The sequence below is a fragment of the Cynocephalus volans genome, chromosome Y, assembly GCF_027409185.1.
Source record: "Cynocephalus volans isolate mCynVol1 chromosome Y, mCynVol1.pri, whole genome shotgun sequence".
NCBI classification, from domain to species: Eukaryota; Metazoa; Chordata; class Mammalia; order Dermoptera; family Cynocephalidae; genus Cynocephalus; species Cynocephalus volans.
Window position 1 is genome coordinate 2,646,853 of NC_084479.1, and position 15,445 is coordinate 2,662,297.

Here is a 15,445-nt window from a genome sequence, read left to right on the forward strand (position 1 = left end):
CTCTCCGGTCATGTCTGGTCTGGACTGGCTTCCAGTCTCCCATCTTCCAGTGCATTCTCCAAGCTGCAGCCAGAGGACCTCTGTGAAGGACTGGTCTGGTCATGACCCTCTTCTCTTTAGACCCTTCCATGGTTCTCTTTTCTTAGCAGATGAAGTCCAAATCCCTTGGAATTGCATTCAAGGCCCTGCCTGATCTGGCCTTGGCCCACCTTTTCAGCCTCATCTCCCTGACTCCAGCTCACCCCATGTGCTTGTATTCCAGCCCCACAGAGTTGCTTGCCCTTCCCCAAATGTGCCTTCCTGTGGCTTTAGCATGTGCCGTGCCATCCTCCTGCCAACTGCCATTCTCCTTGCAGACTTAGCTCAAAAGTCACCTCCTAAGGGAAGCCTTCCTCAGCCTGAGCTCCCTGGGCTCCCAGGCATCCTCCATCAGAGTGTATACCCATCATCTTCTGGTTTTACTTGTTTATTGTCCCTACTCTGGGGGATTTTGGGAAGCATGGATTGTATCTGGTTCATTTCTGTGTTCTCTACACCTTTGGAACGTCTGGCTTGAAGAAGGAGCTCACTAAACATGAATAAACGGATGGATGGATGGATGGATGGATGGAAGGAAGAATAGATGGATGATAGATGGAAGAGTGGATGGGTAGATGGATGGATGGATGGATGCATGGATGGAAGGGTGGATGGATGGGTGGAAGGGTGGATGGATGGATGCATGGATGGAAGGGTGGATGGATGGGTGGAAGGGTGGATGGATGGATGGAAGGGTGGATGGATGGGTGGAAGGGTGGATGGATGGGTGGAAGGGTAGATGGATGGATGGATGGATGGGTGGAAGGGTGGATGGATGGGTGGAAGGGTGGATGGATGGGTGGAAGGGTGGATGGATGGGTAGATGGGTGGATGGATGGGTGGAAGGGTAGATGGGTGGGTGGATGGGTGGAAGGGTGGATGGATGGGTGGAAGGGTGGATGGATGGGTGGAAGGGTGGATGGATGGGTGGAAGGGTGGATGGATGGGTGGAAGGGTGGATGGATGGGTGGAAGGGTGGGTGGAAGGGTGGATGGATGGGTGGAAGGGTGGATGGATGGATGGATGGAAGAGTGGATGGATGGGTAGATGGGTGGATGGATGGATGGAAGGGTGGATGGATGGGTGGAAGGGTAGATGGATGGATGGAAGGGTGGATGGTGGGTGGAAGGGTGGATGGATGGGCAGATGGGTGGATGGATGGATGGATGGAAGGGTGGATGGGTGGATGGATGGGTGGATGGATGGATGCATGATGGATAGATGGGTAGAAGGAAAGAAGGAAGGATGGATGGATGAATGGGTAGCATTTTCGAGGCTTGGTTCAAGTGTCACCCCTGTGAAGACAGCAAGGCACTGCAGGGATCTGGTTGTTCTATTCAATCATCCGTTTGTCATGGTTCAGGTTATTCAGGCCAGAAGGAGCACTTTTGCCTTCATGTCCATAGGAACATTAATAGGTGGAAAGCTGTCCAGGGCATTTGAGGCCACCCAGTAACTTCCTGGCGCATCAGACCGCCTACAATATACTGAGTGACTCTCCGGCTCTGCCTGAACCCACCTTTCTTTGTGGAACTCCCTACCTCTTGAGGTGTGGCTGTCTGTGTTCAAGGACACCTTTGGTTTCTAGTGTGTGCACTTGAGTGCATGCGTAGGGGTGAGATCTGAATGACCTGAGCTCCCCGCTGCCCTGCAGTTCTGGGAGCTGCTGAGCTGTGCTCCTAGATCATGCTCCTGATAGGTGAGACAGTGCAGGAGAAATGAAACAAGAAACAGGAGTTTGAATCTCCTTCTTGCTGTTTACTAGTTCCATGAACTGGGGTAAGTCATCCACCTCAAGACCCCTGTCGTGGATAACTTTGAACATTATGTGAAACAACATGCAGTGTCTGGTATACAGTAGGCAGTCAATAAGTGTAAGTGTTGGTTTCTCCATTCATTGGAAGGTAACTGAGTGTTCTTTTGGTTCCTGATTTAAAGGGGGGTGAAGGTTCAGAGGATTTGGGCGTGTCCAAGGTCACTGCTATGTACAGCTGCCAAAACTTCTGATCCTAGACCTATGCTTTTCTGGCTGTGTCACTGTAGTAAATCAAGCTCCTAAGGAGAAATGATAATAATGATTGTCATTATCATGACGATAATAATGACAATGATGACCGCTAACACATAGTGCTTCCTATGAGCCAGCTCTGTTCCAAGCACTTAACTGCAAGTACTGTTAACTTCCCCATTTCACAATGAGGACACAGGGGGCACAGAGAGGTTAAGTTACTTCCCCAAGGTTCCACAGCTGGTATCTGGTGGGGCTGGGATTCAAACCCATGCAGCCTGGTTTGGGGTCTGTGCTCTGAGACTCTGTCCTGTGCTGCATCAAACGCCAGGAAAAGGACAGCATTCTTGGGATTAGTTAGATTGTTACTTTAGCCTATCTTACAGAGCCCTGGGTATTAGTCCTCCTTCTGTAATTCCCGAGTGCAGAACAGGATATTTTATTAGCTAAAAGAAGAGGAGTGTGGTGTGGAGGAAAGAGCGGTGTGGATGAGATGAAATAATCATGTGAAACTTGGAGCGTGGAGACTCTGGAAAGATGCAGCAGCAGAGTTTTTGATGCTCTCTGGACCTCAACCAAAAAAGACACAGAACAACTAGATAGGAAAACAAAAATCCATGGAAAACATTCACAACAAAACAAGATGACAAGGCATCCCCACAAACCCCAAAATACAGTTCATGCCCACCTGCATGGTATGGGCATCTGTGCAGGACAGAGCAGTGGGAAACAGTTGGAGAACCCCCAAATAGTCAACAGGTGTCCCAGGAAAGTGCAGTAAGCAATGTGGGAACAGCACCTGGACCTGGAGTTTCTGAAACTGAGCCATCACTGCTTCCCGTAAGGTCAGGGACTCACACTAGGAAAAAACTGCTGGGAGTGAAATGAAAAAGTGTGTAGGAGAGAGTAGAGACTATGACAAAAGAAGGTCTGGTGAATGCAGAGGTGCGCCAGAAGGTAAGCTGCCAGGCATAATAGACTGGAGATCTCTGCAAAGTCAGGAAAACCACTGGGAATATTCTTTCTAAAATCTCAGGAAGATGAATTTCCCATAAAGATGATCAACCAAAAAGCATCGAGGTCAAATTCCTTTATTAGTTTCTGTAACAAAGTACCACAAATTAGGTGGCTTAAAATAATAGAAATTTATTCTCTCACATTTCTGGAGGCCAGGAGTCCAAAGCCATGGTGTTGGCAGGGCCACACTCCTCTGAAACCTGTAGGGGAGTTGCCCTTCCTGTAGGAGTGTGCGTTTTTCTAGCTTCCGGTGGTGTGTCAGCAGTCTTTGGCATTCCTCTGCTTGCAGCTGTGTCACTCCAATCTTTGTCACCACATGGTATTCTTCTTGTATGTCTTTGTCTGCATATAGCCCTCTTTTATGAGGACACCACTCATATTGGATTAGGGGCCCAGTCTACTCCAGTGTGAACTTGTCTTAACTAATTATATTTGCAATGACCTTACTTCCAAATAAGGTCCCATTCTGACCTACTGGGGACTAGGACTTCAACATACCTCTTTTGGAAGATCTATGATAACACAAAGTTATGGTTGAATTGTGTCCTCCCAAAATTTATGTTGAAATCCTAACCCCCGGTACTTCAGAATTGATTGTGTTTGGACATAGAGCCTTTAAGGAGATAATTAGGGTAAAAATGAGGTCATATGGGTGGGCCCAATCCAATATGACTGGTATCATCATAAGAAGAGGAGAACAGGAAACAGATATGCACAGAGGGAAAAGCACGTGAGGACAGTGAGCAGGTGGACTTCTGCAAGCCAAGGAGAGAGGCCTGAGAGGAAACCAAACCTGCTGACGACTTGATGTTGGACTTTCAATCTGCAGAACTGTGAGGAAATGAATTTCTGTTGTTTAAACTACTATGATAAAATAATAGTATTTTATTATGACAGCCTTGGCAAGCTAATACACAAAGTAATTATAAGAAAAAGAGAATAAGAAGCAGAGTAATATCCCTCTGGGTAATGAAAGCATACCAGAAAGGCAGGCTCACAGAAGAAATCAAAACTGGAATATTCTGTCTCAAAACAAACCAAAAGTGTTAAGAAAATGATCAAAATATGGAAAAAAATTGTAAGTCAGAATTAGGAAAAACTGAGGCATGAATTAGTAGACTTAGGAAATAATTAAAAATTTAACAAGTGACTTCAGGAATAAGGATGCAACAGGGAAGAAGACAAAAGTGAATAAATACTTAAAAGAAATAGAAGTTGAAAAGAACAAAAATTTTTAAAAATCAAAAAAGAAATAACAGAAGATAGAAAAGGCTTGAAGAAAAAGTGACAGATACTCAAAACAGGCAAAGAAGATTCAACATACAGATAGTAGGAATTTCTGAAGAAGAAACCCAAAACAAGGGGGAGACATGATAGCATAAGAAAGCTTTCCATAAATTGAAAAAAAAATTTTAAATTCCATTTTGAAAAAACACACCACATACTTGAAAATATCAACCCAGAAAAACCAAGACATATTCTAGTAAAATTACTGGACTTTAAAGAAAAGGGTTGGGGGGAGTCAAACTATAGACATATCAACAAAAACAACAAGTACTTAAAAGGGAAAAATATATATTATTATCAGATTCTTTTTTTTTTTTCTTTTCTGATTGCCCGGTACAGGGATCCAAACCCTTGACCTGGTGTTATCAACACTGCACTCAAACCAACTGAGCTAACTGTATTATCATCACACTTTTGGACAGTAATGCTTTATTTCAGTAGAAAATGGAATTAACATACTTAAGATAATCAAGAAAATGTAAGCCAGTGATTTTATACCCAGCAAAACTGACATTCAAATACAAAGGGCACAAATTGCAGTCATGTGTCACTTAATGATGGGGATACATTGTGAGAAATGGATACATTAGGCAATTTCATCATTGTGTGAACATCTTAGAGCGTACTTACACGAACCTAGATCTTATAGCCCACTACACACATAGGCTATATGCTATGGCCATTGTAATCTTATGGGACCACCGTTATATATGCAGTACGTCATTGCCCTAAATGTCATTATGTGGCACATGACTGTGTTATCAACATGCAAACATTAAACAAAGTTTTATACACACACACACACACACACACACACACATGTATGTTTAATATATATTAATCTGTATTTTACTTGTACAACTTCAACTAAATGAGACTTATAAGGGAAAGAAGACAGTATGAATCATTGTATGCTTAGACAATGTAGATATAGCACATCTATTTAAAAACTGAGTAGAACAGGGAGAACATATCAAAAAATTATTTTCAGTAATTATGTTAGTGATGGTAATTTTAGTATCATTTTTCTGAGACGACTGTTTCATGTGGGACAAACTAAATGAATAATTATGGGGTAATCTACCCTTGCCTGTGTTTTTGTGAACCAGGATTTCTGATGTGGAAGAAAGAATATTCTGCTGTAATACAGAGGAGATTAAGTTAAAAACCATGAGGTCCTTTTTTTTTTTTTTTTTTTTGTCATTGTTTGAATTCACAGTGTATTTGTCTCTAAAAATGTCCACCGAAGAGTCCTAGAAACAATGACCAGCCCAGTAGCACTGAGCATCTCTTGTATCTAGAGTGTGGTATTGAAATACTATTCTCCACTAAAAACAAAAAGCAAAGAAAAAAAAACCCCAGGACTTAAAGGGGAAATGACTGATCCCAGATCTGGGACAGTAAAAGCATAAGATGAGCTGGACCTTCTTGTCATGTTGGATAACAAGAAAGAGATGAAAGACTACTAGGGCCAGGTGGAAAGGACCCAGGAGACAACGTCATGTTCCCTCTGGCCGAAGATGGGAGATTTTGAGCTTGAATGAAGGATAATAATTGCAGTGGATCAAACCTCATCAAATTGGTTTAAATCGTGAGTTCATACTGATATTTTTTTCTTAAAAATTTATTTGGAGAATGATAGAGAGTTCATTATCCTGAAAACTCATAAATACAAGGAAAGAATCAAGTATTGGTCTTGCTTTTCCTCTGTGGAACTATATTTCCTGGTAACCAAATATCAGTAGCACATGAGGAGAAGCATCTCTTTATAGCAGTATTTTAACTAATAAATGAAAATGAGATGATAGAATCAGACAGCCAGCATTTTGCAATCCCCACTGAATCATTGCATCTAATCACAGCATCAACAGCTGCTGGCATCACAGAAAGAGAGACAACCAGACTCCATGGGCCCTGATGGAAGACAGACCACCCCTGTCATCCTGCTGAAGGGGCTGGGCCTGTGTCTCATCAGGCCTCTGGATCTGGCTGCCAATGTGCAGGAAATGCAGAGGACAGAGGAACATGCTGAAGGGCACCATGAAGATGCAATCAGCAAAGTCCAGACCACAGGAAACTCTACAGCTCAACTGCTTTGGATTCTTTAACAGATAAATTGCATGGAAAATAAAGGGGTGGAGAGGAAACCCATAGATTAAAAAAGACTTAACAAACAACAAAAACTTGTTCATGGACAAGTCTAAATGACTGTGTCTGGAGATACACACTTGTGTGATAAAACTATGAAGAAACCCAAATAGGGGATTGCTATGGGACTCAGGCCAGGGGTTACGTTTGGGATGTAGGAGGGGGTCACATCAATCTGGCACACACGAGGGGACCTCAGGTGACTAGCCGAGTTCTCTTTTTTGACTGGGGTGGTGATTATAAAGGCATTTGCCTTATGACAACTTATTAAATCATACCTTCATTTTATGTAGTTTTTGCATCTGTGTTTCATTTTATGATAAAGAGGTTTAAAAAATATGTCTAGCACAGTGCCTGGGACGTAGACCTATAATAAACGTCGGCCTCTTGTCCTTCCTCCCAATCATTTGGCGATGGGATTTGACTTCTTCGTGCGGGTCCCAAGCTCGGCACGTTATGCACACTCCCTCACCGGTTACCCCTGCCCCCCACCAAACCGTGGGCTCCAATAAGGCAGGATCGTGTCTCCCTTGTTCACTTTGGTTCTCCAAGCGCCTGGTGCCCAGGAGGCACTCAAAACACACTTGTCGAGCAAGTGAATCTATGAGTGTGTTTTGCAGCTGTAGATGCAGTCGGTATGTGTCAAAGTGTGCTTATCCACAGCCAGGGCAGATGGAAACCAGAGGGTGTTTCCCATGTTTGGATCCTGGTGCAGTTTGCTAGGAGGGCCATGAGGAATTCACATGGAGCAGCTGGGCTGCAGAGGTCACCATGGTTCTCCAGTGGAGCTGTCTCTGCTCCTCCACGGACCTTGGTCCCTGTGGCAGCTGTGGCCCGACTTTCCCATCAGCCTTGTGTGCTGTGGTTCCCCTTAGGCTCCGCCAGGAGAAGACAGACACCGTGCGCTGCATCAAGTCCTGCCGCCCCAACGATGTGGCTTGCATGCTGGATCCGGTGCACACCATCTCCCACACTGTCATCTCGCTGCCCACCTTCCGCGAGTTCACCCGCCCTGAAGGTGAGTGGAATTGGTCTGGGAGGCCTGTCCCCCCACCCCTTCAGGGCCTCCCTCTGCTTGGGCTGAGAGCTTGGCTACAGGAGCCATTCCTTATAAGATGTGGTTTGGGATTTGAAGTGTAGATCCTTCCCTGCCACTGCATCTCCTCCATGTACCCAGATGGCATAGCTCCATTTCAGCCCATTTCTGGGTCTCAGTTCAGGGGTCTCTTCTCATGGGTAACAACTGTTCTGCAAATAGCTATAAAGCATTCATTCTGTGCTGAGCGCAAGGGAGTCAGGGAGGGCCTCTGGGAGGAAGTGACTTCCACGCTGGGAACTGTGTGGTGACTGCATGGTGAGTAAAGGAGAAGGGGAGAGGAGGGTGCCAAGCAGAGCGGGACACCGCTGAAAGGTCTGGATGTATTTAGGGGCAGTGTTGGCATTTGAGGAACTAAGCGAAGTATTTGGTAAGAGATGGACTGGAAGGGTAAGCAAGAAATTGGAGTTGGGGCTTTGGGGAGACATTGAAATGTTGCAACTGATGAGATTTGCATATCGAAACATCCCCTGGGATAACTGGGGGCAGATGTACTGGAGGGGCTGGACTGGGAGTAATGTGGTCGGTGTTCCCATGCCCCGGCCTGCTCTGAGAGAGCTTGTGGCATGCTGTATAGACCTGCCATCACAGCACCCTTTCCCTGGTATGAGGCCGGGCTGCATGCTCCAGAGCCCCACAGAGGCTGCAGGTGGAGCTCTACCCTGCAGACCTCGCTTCCAGGTTGTGCAGCCTATGTGCTGGGGCTGGTGTGGTCCCCAGCCACCCTCTCCTCGGTGGAGTCTCCATCCCTGGCCTTCAGAGGAATATTAGTTCATTCAGCAGATGACAGCTGAGCCTCCTGCGTGTCCAGCTCTGGGCCAGGCTCTCGGACATGGTGATAAGAAAGAGCCCTCAGACACTCCCGGGGAAGACATACAACCAAGCCAGCTGTGACAACACCTGTGTTTACACTAGGACAGAGGAGCCTGGTTGGTGATGGGTGGGGAGGGCGGGAGACCCCGAAGACATGGTTGCTGCAAAGAGCAATCCCAAGCTCGCAGCTACCTACCCGCTGGCTCATTCCTCTAGAAAAGGAAAGGCAGGCAGTCTTCACAGGGAGGCACAGACTTGCTTTGGAGAAAATCACTAGCTGGTATTTGCCTTGTGCAAAATGATGGGGTTTCACCAAACCACATACAAATCCTTCCCAAATCCCTAGTGGCTGGTTTTGTGGCCTCCCTGGCCAGTGCTGATCTGTGGGTTGGTTACCCATGGAGCTGAGTGTGGTTAGAGACACCTGTTAGCATCCCGGGCCCAGAAAATCCAGATCCTGACCTTTAGCATTGAAATGACCTTTAGTGGGCAACAGCCATCTTCCTTCTTTACAGATGAGGAAACTGAGGCCCAGAGATAGGACTCCCCTGAGATCACCCAGACCAGGGTGGATTCTGGGCCTTCACTCTTGGCTTCACTGTCAGGTGGTCTGGGAGATGGACGCAGCCACCAGGCCGCCCAGCCCACCCTGCGGAGTGGCTTGTCTGACCCACGGCACTGCAGGCAGGACAGGGGACTGCTCCTTTGGCCTTTCTGCCCTCTCCCTGTGTCCCCTCATCTACCTCTTTCCCCCCAGCTTCATGAATATTCATGACTAATTACCAATTCAGCGTTGATTAGCTCCCTGACCTGGAGGAAGATCTGAAATCTCTCTAGACCTGACTTTGCCCACTGATAAACACGGAGAGGCTGTGATGTAGGCTGCTCGGGACCCCACCTTCTCCACGCAGGGGTCATGCCCCGTTGTGAACGGCTGCTTGTGTTAGGTCCTCGTTATGGCAGGCGGGTCCCTGGGGTCGACTGGGCCCAGCACTGCACCCTTTCCCACGCCCTGCCCTCTCGCTGCAGAGATCATCTTTCTCCGGGCCGTCACGCCACTGTATCCTGCCAACCAGGCTGACATCATCTTCGACATAACAGAATGGAACCTGCGGGACTCCTTTGATATCATCAAGCGCTACATGGATGGCATGAACGTGGGTGAGTGGCCGTAGACATGCCATCTGTCCAGACGCCCCTCCTCCTCCACACCCAAAAGATTAGCCGAGGCCTCCTGTGCCAGTTGGGCAGGGAAACCTCTCCAGAGTGGTGGAGCCTGCCCAAGATCTGATCCTGGCTGTGCCACCAGCTCTCCTGGTGACCCCTCTTGGCCCCACTCTCCCCACCTAGAAAAGGGGTGGATTAAAGAGACCGCTGCATCTCACAGCTGTGAATTTCAAACGATGTCACACAAGTGAAGCACTTATCCCAGGGCTTGGCACAGTCCCTCACTCAGTGGGAGCTGATATGATTCTCTTTCTGTTGGTGGAAAGTAGGAGTCAGAGGACCTGAGCTGTAGGCACAGCCTCGAGACTAACTGGACTTGCTGTGTGACCTTGAGCAGGTCCTCGTCCCCTCCCCACGTCTCAGTTGGTATGAGAACCAAGGTCCGATCGTGGCTCACAGCCCCTCTGAACGCGGAGCCCGCTGCCCTTGCTCCCGAGATTCGGTGTCAGAGGTGCAGAGAGGAGGGCTGGGGCGGAGGTGAAGGACGCCTCTGTGGAGGTGGCTCCTGAGCCGAGGACTTGGGTGAGGAGGAGGTAGAAAGGGTGAACCAGGCAGAGGGACCTGCTCAGGCCAATGCCCAGAGGGAGAAGTTAGTGACTTCAGGAAAGGGCACATAGTTCACGCTGGCTGGAGAGAGGGAGGTGACTGTAGAAGTCCTATTGTTTACAGGCTGGGGACATTGTATATAGGCTGGGACAGGACCCTCCATGTCTGGAAATGGGCTTTGATTAGAACCTGCACATCTGAAAAGACATCCAGAGCCTCTCCACTTTGTGAACTTGTTTCCGTCGTTCATAGTACCTCTCCTGAATTGTCACATTTTAAATAATTTAAATTATTGGACAATGAAAACAGTCACCGCTGCCATTTTGGACTTAGATTTATACTCTGAACACTTTGATAGCAGCTAGGCAATGGAGCGGCAGTCCCTGCCCTCACCTGGGCCTCAGTTTCCCTGTGTGAATTGGGGAGAGTGTGCTTCATAGTCTCTTAGACTCTGGATTCTGTGAGGTCTTGACCAGAACCAGCATCCAGGCGGTTGCCCCTGGGGAGAGCGTTTTGGGGACGTGGTCTCCAGGTGGCGCTGTTGGATCTCAGAACCTTAGTCCCTACCGCCCCAAACACGACGATGGTTGTTAAACTGACAGCTGGAGAAAGGGAATCGTTATTCCCCTCTTGCCAAAGAGACATTTATAGCAACTTTACAAGCTCTTAGATGGGTTTGCATGTTGTAAACATGACTGAGTCATTTGGGGGCTCCCCACCCCCAGCCTCCTCCTCCGCTAGTTGGCAGCAGGAATAATTAGTTAATTACAATTAATGGTACATTAGCCCTTGCTGGGATTCCAAGGGAAAGAAGCACATTTTGGTTGTCAGTAGTCATAAAACTTGCTTCTTGCCCCTGAGTCCCTGCCCTCTCTGGGCCTCAGTTTCCCCATTGTAAAATGAGAGTTTAGATAGAGACCTTAAAGTACCTCTGGCCTCCTGTGAATGAGGGCGGACAGGAGGAGGTGGGGTGTGTGCTGCCTCACTGGGGTTAGGGGAGAGCCCCCTGACACAGGCACACAGAAGCCCACCATGTGCCAGCCCTGTTCTTGACGCTGGGCCTGCAGGTGTGGTGTGACACGGCCCCGGCCTGGGGTGATTCCCAGCACTGGGAACCGTAGGAGTTTGGAATCATGAAACCTTCCAGTTTCTGAATTCTTCCTGAGCTGAGTCTGTACCAGACCCTGGGCCAGGCCTTGCAGATACAGAGATGGATAAGTAGCTCCCAGCGCCTGCCCCTTAGGGCTCTGCATCCCAGCAGGGGAGATGTCCATAAACGGATCATCAAAATATGATGCTGAAACAGGCATGCACAGAGAGACCCCTAGGGTGCTCTTGGGGGCGGCTTCCTTGAAGTTTTTGCATCTTCAGTTCTTTAGTTCCAGCCAAATTCATCCTTGGGGTGGCCTGAGTCAGGAGATTGGGCAGCAGCCAGGCCTAGAAGCAGCACCCACCAGTGCCTTTCCCTGTCTGCACTCCAGACAGAACCAACATGGGGGTTTCTGTTTCTCAGCTTCCCACCCACTGGGGCAGAAAATCCTCCATGTCAGAGCCTAGAGGCTCCTGGAGACCGTCTCTTCCAACCCTTTCTTCTGTAGAAGGGGAAACTGAGGCCCAGAGAGGTGAGGGTACTGCCAGTCTTCTCACAGTGACTCAGGTACTGCGGGCCATGGAACGGAGCCCCAGGGTGTGAGAAGCGACCACAGGTGCCATCTCCTGCAGAATGCTTCCTGGGAATGGAATGTGCCTAAGGCCACAGGGACCGAGTGGCTTCCCCTCACCGCACTTGGTCACGGGTGCCCTGGTCTTTGGAATTCCAGGCTGGGGCTGCATGGGGGAGGGCCCAGCCTGGCCCTTGAGAATCCATCCTGCCCATAGCCCGTTTAGCAGGTGGGCCCCCAGCCCCTTGCACTCCTCAGCATGTTGTAGATGTGCCATCTGGCTGGGCTCCTGGAGTTTACCTGGTGCCAGTGTCATCTCTCAGATAGAGGACTGAGCCAGAGGGGGCCAGGTCCCACTGAGTGGGTAACTAGGCCAAGTTTCTGGGGGTGCTCCTGTCTGTACCCACTGGTTGCTCATCTTGTTTCTCCTTCCTGGGCTTCCTTATCCTCTACCTCCTGCGCTTTCCTCTTCTGCCCCAAGTAACTTCTGCATGCCCTGGGAACTTCGTCCTAGCCTCTGGAGGTGGCTCTCCCAGCACCCAGCTGGACTCGGGCCCAGGCATGAAGCAGCCCTGGGAACGTGGGGTCGAAGCCTCGCCGGCCCCTTGCCACCTATCCCTGAGCGCACTCACCCCTGCCCTCATTCAGTCCTCACAAGTACCGCCAGGAAAGGGACCTGAATGTCTCCCTCCCTCAGGCAAAGGAGGGAACTGAGTTAAACGAGTGACTGTGCGCTGGAAGAGCCCACAGCCCAGGACGTTTTCAAGCTCGTCAGCAGCGTAGTTCTCATCTCAGGCAGCGTCTTGGACAGAAACTCGCTCCGCCAGTGGAGAGGACAAGGCGTTTTCCGGGGCCTCTCAGGCCCACATCTGCTGCTCCCTGCTGTGGCGTGGGAAGCCCCTGAGCCCTGGAGACCTGCCCACTCACAGGTGCCCGCTGAACACCTGCCCACTCTAGGCCATGCCTTGTGTGGACACTGGCAGTGGGGTCAAGAAGGCTTCCCGGGAGAGGGGAGGCCTGAGCTGAGTCTTGACGTATGCGAGGGAGCAACCCTTCGCACCCACAATGCACCAGGAGCTAGTGTTTCGTCACCACCATGGCCTTGTGACGCGGTGGGATTATCCCCACTGACAGATGAGGGAGCAAAGGCCAGAGAGGACAGGAGACTTGCCAAGGCCACTTGGTACCAGGGACCAAGTGGACCGGGAGCCCCCAAACACTGCACTTTCCCTCCGCTGGAGTCCACAGATGGCTCGTGCTGACTTGGGCAAAATTGCTGCGAATTTGGGTGTCCCAGAAAAATAACCAGCATGCAAGCCACCAGATTCCAAGGCTACTGTGCGCAGTCCTCCTAGAGTAACAGAAGGAGGAGGAGCAAACGACCCCAGTCGACTAAGAACCTGAAAGGGCCAGGTCTTCCTCTAATGTATCCTTTAAAGACCAGTTCTTAGTGGGGATCAGGAGACTGTGCAGCAGGGGCTGAGCTGCTGTCTTTGTAAAGCCCCGGTGCATTCCTCTTTAACCAGCTGTCAATGAAAAATGATGGATGCATTTTCAACCTGTGCAAAAATGCTCTGTTAATGCCTGAGGTATTCTCGGGCCACTACAAAGCCTTCCTTACCCAGCTCTGGATTCATTCTTAGCTCTGAGGGTAGAGGCTGGAGTTGGGGGTGCTCCAGGAAGGGGTCTTTCAGGTAATAACTCCTGATGATGACGAATGGGAGAGCCCCAGCCGTGACAGGCACAGGCCGTATATTATCAGCCTGCGGATAGTACCAAAAGGCAGCCTGGGGCCACCTGGGCTCCCGGGGATGCTGGGCTATAGCTGGTGTCTGAGCCTCAGCCCTCCCTCCACCCTCCTGATCACCATCTCTTTTTGACTCTCTGCTCCTCTAGGGAAGGCAAAATCCGTCTATAACGAGGGAAGGCTTTGCCAACATTTCTGTTAAAACCTCACCAAAGCCAAGAGGAGCTAGAGAACATTGAGGTTAGTTTATTTGTTGGCCCACTGCCTAATTTTGCAGGTGGCCTGCCTGATCCTTGGGCCTACAGGGTTGTGACCGCGAACAGAGCTGACTTAGCAGCATTTTGCCAGCCAGCTGTGACAGCAGAGATGTGACAATGGAGCAGTCAGAGGAGGCTTCTCAGAAGAGGTGACACAAGTGCTGGGTCTTGATGGCCAAGTAGGAGGGTGCCAAACAAGGAGGCATTGCTGGGCCAGGGCAGCACGGCGAGAGGCAGGGCCATGCCCTGGTGGACGTTCCTGTGAGCCATGGGGAGCCACTGGAGGTCTGGGACGCTCCTTGGGAGGCATGTACTGCCCATGGCGCTTCTAGGTCCTGCTGCTATATTTAACCTGCCAGCCTCTTGCAGCACGAGATGGTGGTTATCCCTACTCAGCAGAACAGAATACTGAGGCCAGGGGAGCTAAGTCACTTCCCAGGATCTCCCAGATGGGGAGTGTGAGAACCAGGGTTAGATCTGGGGCCACCCAAGTCCAGGGCTTCTCATCCCTGTGGCCTGTGTGAAGTCCCATTTTTCTCTGGTCTATCTATACCGGCTGGTGTCTACAGCAGCTGGCAACTACACTGGCTGGTGTCTGTTGGCATACTTGGGTCTGGGTCCCTGGCAGACTTTATAAACAGTCACAACACTCCTGGCCATGGGGTCTTGGGTTCTGGGCCACCCCTTTATGAGTACAGACCTCTCTTAACGTTCATGCGGTCAAGATATGAGGTTCAAAATGTCACTACTCTGAGGAAGGGATGAGGTCCTGGAACGTGCCTCTCCAGTCCTTCTGGCAAGTGCCAGCTCATCCTTGCTTGCACAGGCAGCTGTACCAGGGGCTGCTGCCTGGACCCCTGGGCCTGCCTCCTCCCCATCTGCTGGCGGGGGCTGGTGGGGATCGAGGTCCTCCAGGAACCCTCTGAGCTTGTGTGGCAGCACCACCCCCATCAGGCAGATGCTGGGGTTAGCTTCAATTTAGGGAGGTTGTGTATAGGCTGGGGCCGGATCCTCCCTGGCTGGGAATGGCTGTGATTACAGTCTGCACATCTGAGACGACATCCAGACCCACTGCATGCTGCAAATTTGTTTCTGGGAAAGGCCTCCGGTCTGATTTGGGTGGGGGGCTGTGGAGGGGTGTGTATATGTGTGAGTGTGTGGGGGTGAGTGTGGTCGGGTGGGTGAGTGCGTGTACAGACAGTATTTGATTTCTGAGATGTTTTTTGCTCTCTGCCTTAGAGAAAGGACCACCCTACATTATTGAGGCCCGGCCTCATGTCCCCAGCCTGAGGCTTCCCTGAGCCCAGGGACAGGATTTGGAGATTTTGCTGACATTTTGCTTTGGAGTTGCTTGGTGCCACCCATCAGTCTCTTCACCCTCCAGTGCCCAGAGCCCCTTCACAAGCACCATGCCTTAGCTCCTGACATGGGCGAAGCTGGCCAGGCACCAAGGCAGCCAGGAAAGTCTGAACGAGTGAAGAATTGAATGACCAGCTGGCTCCCCTTAGAGACAGTTACCTATATTAGGTTTAGGAAGTAAATGCCCTAAGTACAGACTCC

At 49.8% G+C, this 15,445-nt stretch overlaps 1 protein-coding gene across 1 annotated transcript in view; it reads left to right on the forward strand.

Annotated features, from left to right (window-relative positions):
* LOC134368956 (fibulin-1-like) overlaps window positions 1-12,838 on the forward strand; it is a 52,020-nt gene extending 39,182 nt beyond the window's left edge. Inside the window, 4 exon segments of the mRNA XM_063085194.1 lie at window positions 7,414-7,556; window positions 9,477-9,608; window positions 12,363-12,538; window positions 12,677-12,838. Coding sequence (XP_062941264.1) covers window positions 7,414-7,556; window positions 9,477-9,608; window positions 12,363-12,538; window positions 12,677-12,838 — 613 coding nt within the window.
* Window positions 12,839-15,445: the final 2,607 nt, after the last annotated feature.